General features: G+C 53.2%; 1 protein-coding gene across 1 annotated transcript in view; it reads right to left on the bottom strand.

Annotated features, from left to right (window-relative positions):
- The window catches only part of Slc13a3 (solute carrier family 13 member 3), a 65614-nt gene extending 62978 nt beyond the window's left edge, over positions 1-2636 (bottom strand). The window contains exon 1 of the mRNA XM_055596103.1: positions 2495-2636. Coding sequence (XP_055452078.1) covers positions 2495-2605 — 111 coding nt within the window. The 5' untranslated portion in view covers positions 2606-2636. The remainder of the gene's footprint in view (positions 1-2494) is intronic.
- Between the last annotated feature and the right edge of the window lie 3364 nt (positions 2637-6000).

The raw sequence follows: 6000 nt of genomic DNA, 5'->3' as shown, positions 1-6000 counted from the left end.
ATAGATAGATAGATAGATAGATAGATAGATAGATAGATAGATAGATATAGATAGATGATAGAGATAGAGATAGAGATAGATATTGCCAGGTGCCTCTCTCTTTTCTCGACCCCAGCTTCCTGCAGAGAACCAGATCCATCTGGACCAATGACCTCTAGGATGGCAGAATATATGGCCTAGAGAGATCACAGAGGTAGAAACCCAGAGCTTGTCTGGGGCAGCCCCCATTGCTCCATAACACACCAAACGGCAGGCGCCCCCCTGCCCCCGAGTTTCTTCCCTTTTCTGGTACCTGCCACTCTCAAGGATTTCCAGGCTGTGTTTGTGGCCTCGGTAGGCCTTGGCCTCAGAGACTTCCAGGAGGGCCATCCGACTAGGGAAATGGGGCAGACACTACAGTCACTCTCAGCTGTGATTAGCATTTTCAGATTGGGCCGCCAGCCCCGGGGATGCTGTGTCTACACTACCTGGCAGCTATACACCCAGAGCTAGCAACAAAAGCAGGCCACGAAATCCCATTTCACATCAGACACAGAGTAGAACACATCAGCTCTTACCAACCAGGAGCTTGAGAACTGTGGAAAGCATCCTGAGTGGAGAGAGATGGAGCATCCTTTGTTACCCAAGCTGACCCACCTGCCTTCCAAGGCGAGGCTGTGGCCTGACAGTCACTTCGAGGCAGAAGGGGTTCTCACCAGGGAGCCACCAACAATGGAGCAGTGTGTCTTGAATAACTAAGGTGCCAGCCCCATGCCCACAGCCCCACCAAGCATGTGTGACCTGACACTGCCCATACCATGTCATCTACAAACACCTGAGGACCTCACCATTGAGTTACCCCAAAAGTAAAGTATAAAAGTCTGATGGTGCCTTAAGTAAGTTTGAGATTGGTGTTGAGTTATCCTCACGGTTACCCCAAGCCTGTGATTATCCCAGGCCTGTGGCTACCCTGGGCTGCATTGGGCAGGCTTCCCAGCCCACTGAGCTGCCTTCGCTCTCTCAGTTGTGAAGCAGGAAGGCAAATGCAGTCACCGCCCTGCTTGAGTGGATGGCAGAGGAGACTTTTCCAGTGTCTAGCCTGAGACTCTTCCTCAACAGGCTGGCCTCATTCTCCAGCAAAACTTAAAGTGGCTGCGGTTGCCTCACCCAGCTAAAGCCAGAGTGGGAATGTCCTCTCTCTTGGCAGGACCTCGTTGGAGACCCATGCCAGTAGACCCCTTCCTGGGTTTTCAACTTCACCTCCGGGGAAGACCACCCAGCAACCGTGAGACCCTGCAGGGATACTGTTTCTATGCGTCCTCCACCTCTATCCAGGCCTCTGCTGGCCTCAAGACTGGTGTCCTGGCTTGACCTTCCACCTTTCCTCGACCCTGTCGCACCAGCCTCATCAACCAGCCTTACAATGGCTCCCAGAGGCAGAGAGATGATCACCCCATTTTAAAGCCAAGGAGATAGAGACCTGGAGAAGGAAGAATGCTGGGGAACCCCCAGGCCAGCAATTCGCCCAGGGCTCCGCTGACCTTGGCAAGGGTGACCCACTCCTTCTGAGGTCATTTATTTGCTCTCATCAATGTCAACAGAGTTGGATGGGATGGATAAGTCAGCACTAAAGGACTCACTGTGCCCGCCCAGGGTCACCGTTTCCTGTCAGGCACGCTGGAAGGCCTTCTGCAGACAGCTCTGCGGAGCTCAGCCACTTGCTCTTGGGTGTCACGAGTTAAATGACACTGACACCTCTCCTTTATTTTGTGAACATTGGCTAGCTCACTCAGTACTGCACTGAGATGGACAGGCGACTTAGTGTGATGGGCCCGGTGCCCTTTGAGGACTCAGCACAGGTGCTGGGACCCCTAGGGTGTGAGCTCTGAGCTCACCCCAGCCTTCCCTCTGAGATCACACTGAACTCTGGGAGCAGCAAGGGCTCTGGGTTCTCAGATATGAGGACTTGGGTCCCCACTCTGAGTCACTCTGAGAATGTCCCTTGCTGTCTCCAAACCGTAGTTGTGCCAGCTTGAGCGGGGTCTCTGAGGGGATTTTCCGGAGGCGACGCCGGACGGGTGACACCTCTGGAACGCACCCAGAAAGGCGTAGTTCTCTAACCTCTGAGCAACTGGTACAGAGCAAAAATTAGGCGCTACACGCCAGGCTTAGTTCTAAGACACCGACGTGCGCTGACTCCCTTATATCCACGCATGAGCCTGTGTCGCGTTATCACAGTCTCTCTCTTTAGAAAGGGGTAAGGAAACCAAAGTTCAGAAAGGTTAAGTGACTGGCGGCAGGTCACACAGTTGTCCTTCGGAAAGACGGAGAAGGGAGATGCCCCAACAGCACCAAGCAAGCGGTTAGAGCTCAGAATCTAGAGCTGCTGCAGAAGTGGGGAGAGTCGGAGGGCCGAGAGAGGCAAGCCAGGGACAGGCGAGGAAGGAAGAGGAGCTGGTGCTCCTAGCGGGAGGCGGGCTCCAGGCGGGGAGGGTGTCGCCCAGGGCCACCATACCTTGGGCGGCAGGGCGAAAAGCACGGGCAGCAGAGCCAGTGGCACCAGCAGCAGCACCAGCAGGCGCCGCGCGCTCCACACCTTCTTGGCCAGCGCCGCCAGCGCCGCCATCCGCGCGATCGCCGGAGACCCGGGCGGCCCGACTGCCCGTCAGCGGCCAGCAGGGACCTAAAGCCCCGAGGGGCGGGGAGGAGCCAAGCGGAACCGCCCTGGCCGCGCCTCCTGGGCCGGGGAGAGTCCCAGGGCAAGGAGCAGAGAAGGGCCCCCCCTTCCCCCGAGCCCACCCCAACTCCCAGCGCCCCACTCCGGACTCACTCTGGGAAATGGAGCAAAGACCGGGTGGGGCCTCAGCTCTGTCACCCCAGTTCATACCCTGTCGGGACAGACCACGCTGCTTTGACTCTCAAGTGGCCTTTATCGACCATGCCTGCAGACTCTTCCAGACTTGGAGGTTGGTGGAGGAGTTTCAGTGAGATGGTGCGGCACCCGGGCGCCCTGGTGCACGCCTGTTATCCCAGCACTCAGGGAGGCGGAGGGAGACGGATCTCTGTGAGTTCGAGGCCAGCCTGGTCTACGAAGGGAATCCAGGACAGCCAAGGCTACACAGAGAAACCCTGTCTTGGAAAAAGAAAAGAAAAAAAAAAAGAGAGAGAGAGAGAGAAAGTGCTTAGCTCAAAGGGCCCAGTCACCTGTGAATAGGAGTCTTCCCTTCACAGAGACAGCTGCTGTGGCCTGCTTGGTTGTGTGTGTTTGAGGGCAGGCTCTGATTTAGCCTAGGCTGGCCTCAGTCGATCTATGCAGTCCGGGATGACCTTTAACTTCCATCCCCCTGCCTCTGCTTTCTGAGCCTTGGCATTATGGAAGTGTGCCATATGGGCAGCTTGCTGGGTCAGCTTACGATCCAACCTCTACAGTTTTAAGGAACCAGGGACTCTCTCCTCCTATTCTGCACTTTTTCCGTTTCTGCCAGCAGCCCATGGTGAGGGCCCCCAATCCCTGAGATGCTGGGAAGCAAACCCCCCCCCCCCTTGCCCATGCAAAGCAAGAGGCAGGAGGCCTGAAGGCACTCTACCCTAAGCTGGTCTTCGGTCTCTGATGTGTTTTGCCTATGGCTACTATGTATCTATCGCTGGGTGCCTTGTCCTGGCTTCTGGGCCCTGAGTGGTTTCTGTAGGAAAAGGGCCTTGTTGGAAGTTTCTTGCTTTTTGTCATTTTTGTGGGGTTTTTGGTCCAGAACAGCGTTGCATATGCACAGCTTATAGTCTATGGGCATTGCCATCTTGCCAGCTTCTGTGAAGTATGAAAGGCCTATTTATCTGCGTGTTCCTTTTCCTCCTCTGTTTCTAACCATGCTGCTATTCTGCATACACTTGGACCTCCGACGGTACTGTGATCTTTGTCTCAAGCCCCTACTTAGAGAACCCAAGCTCTTGTCATCCTGGCTGACTTCGATATAGGCACAGAAATGTAATATTCTCTCAAACAAGGTAGAAGGTGGCAACCAACATCAATGCTGTCTTATGACAACACCCGTGCTGGGGTTCGCACATGCCCACTCTCTCACATGCATGTGCACATACGCACACATAGCGTGCACACCCACAGAAGTTAAAAAAAATACCTAAGAGGGGCCAGTGAGGTGGCTCAGCAGATCAAAAAAGGCAACCTCAAGCCTGGCGAACTGAGTTTGATCCTGGGACCCAGGACAGCGGCAACTCCTACAAATTGACCTCTGACCTCCACACACACCAAGTGGTGGCACATACCTTGTTCTCTCTCTCTCTCTCTCAAATAAAAAATACTCAAGAAAGAGAAGGGGAAAAGGAAGGAATGGGGGGAGGGAGAGAGCCTTGGTGCTCACATCTCCATGGTTCCAGGAACGAATGAGCCAGCCTTCATCCTGGTTCTCCATTGATGGTGTCCGAGGTGTGACGAGCTCTCAGTGTGTGGCCTTGGTTGGGGTTTGGCTCGGGCTTCTTTTGTGCTTGTTTCTTCGAAGTCCACTGAGGTCCTCAGACCCATGCAGACATGTCTCCTACCTGCTGTGACACAGACCATCCTCCCTCCGAACGCTTCCCTCTCTCCACGCCCTCTCCTGCCATTCCAGCCCTGGCAATGCTTATGCTGGAGTGCTTGGTGTTCGTGTGCGCATTTCAGATTCTTCCACATTTTTTTTCTGCCTGTGTGTTCCAGTCGAGGGACCCTAAATAGCCTGTCTCTGGTTTTCACTGCATCCGCTTGCTGCACAGCTCAATCCCTGTGTGTGAGGTCATGCATTTGACCCTAGCATCTTTGTCTTCATTAGTTTGTCACGGTTTTCAAGTCTCAAAGGAATGGTCCCATTTACTTATGAATGTTATTCTTTAATTTTTTTTTCATTTTTGTCCAAGTTTTTAAGTCCCCAGATTTAAAAAACCTATGCCAACTCCATATCTATTGATTGTGTTGATGGTCGCATTTTTCTTTTTTTTTTTTTTTTTTTGAGATAGGGTCTCTCTGTGTAGCCCTGGCTGTCCTAAACCTCACTCTGTAGACCAGGCTGGCCTCGAACTCACAGACATCCCCCTGACTCTGCCTCCTGAGTGCTGGGATTAAAGACGTAAAGCACCACTGCCCGTCGATGGTCATATTTTTAGTTTTTTTTTTTTTTTTTAATCTATGTGTCTGTGTGAGTATCTGCCACATGAATGACCACAGAGCCCAGAAGAGACCATCAGATTCCCTGGAACTGGAGTTGCAGGTGGTTTGGTCATAAGCTGCTTGGCGTGGGCACTGAGGACCGTACTCTGATCCTCTGCAAGATCAGTTACTAACAGAGCTAGCACAGTCACATTTTGTTTGTTAATCTTTGAACGCACTGTGGACATTCTGAGTGAAGGGTCAGCAGAGAATGGTGTCCATCCCATTTCCCTTCAGAGGGGAAATCCTGGGCCTCAGCTTCTGTGGAGTCTCATCGGCCTCTGTCCGGCAGCAGCAAGAGGAGCCAAAGCTCTTTGGCTCCCAGCTCCTGTACTGGGAGTGTCAGGAGTTGCCTCCCTTCTCTGAGGCTGAGTTGCCACAGGTTTTAATGGTTGTTGGGAGGTTACCTGTTCCCACCAAGGCTGTCCCATATCTTGGGACTGGAAGAGTCTTCTAGCTAGTGCTGCCTGCTGTCATTCATCTTATGGCAGCAAGGCTGTGACCCTGTACATTTTTGAAGGCCTGAAATGCCAGGCATGGCTAACTCTTAGATATGCCACACCTCAATCAGCCTCTGGTAAGCCCAGTCTGGACTTCTTAGGAGCAAGGATGCCTCTTAGTTGCTCAGTCTCATTATTCCTGTGAAACAGGCATGTGTGCACCAGCTGAGCTTCCCCCTCGGTTCTCAGGCCTCCTTGCCCCCGCTCCTGCTCTGATGGAGGCCCCTTCCTCCCCAGGGATCCTCTCCATCCCTTCCTTTTGGTGTCTTGTCATTGTGAATGGTGAATGCCACAATACTGCAGCAGGCAGGAGCAGGCCTCTTTTGT

The sequence above is a fragment of the Psammomys obesus genome, unplaced genomic scaffold, assembly GCF_907164565.1.
Source record: "Psammomys obesus unplaced genomic scaffold, mPsaObe1.curated_primary_1811, whole genome shotgun sequence".
Classification (NCBI taxonomy): Eukaryota; Metazoa; Chordata; class Mammalia; order Rodentia; family Muridae; genus Psammomys; species Psammomys obesus.
This window is presented reverse-complemented; position numbering and strand designations above follow the sequence as displayed.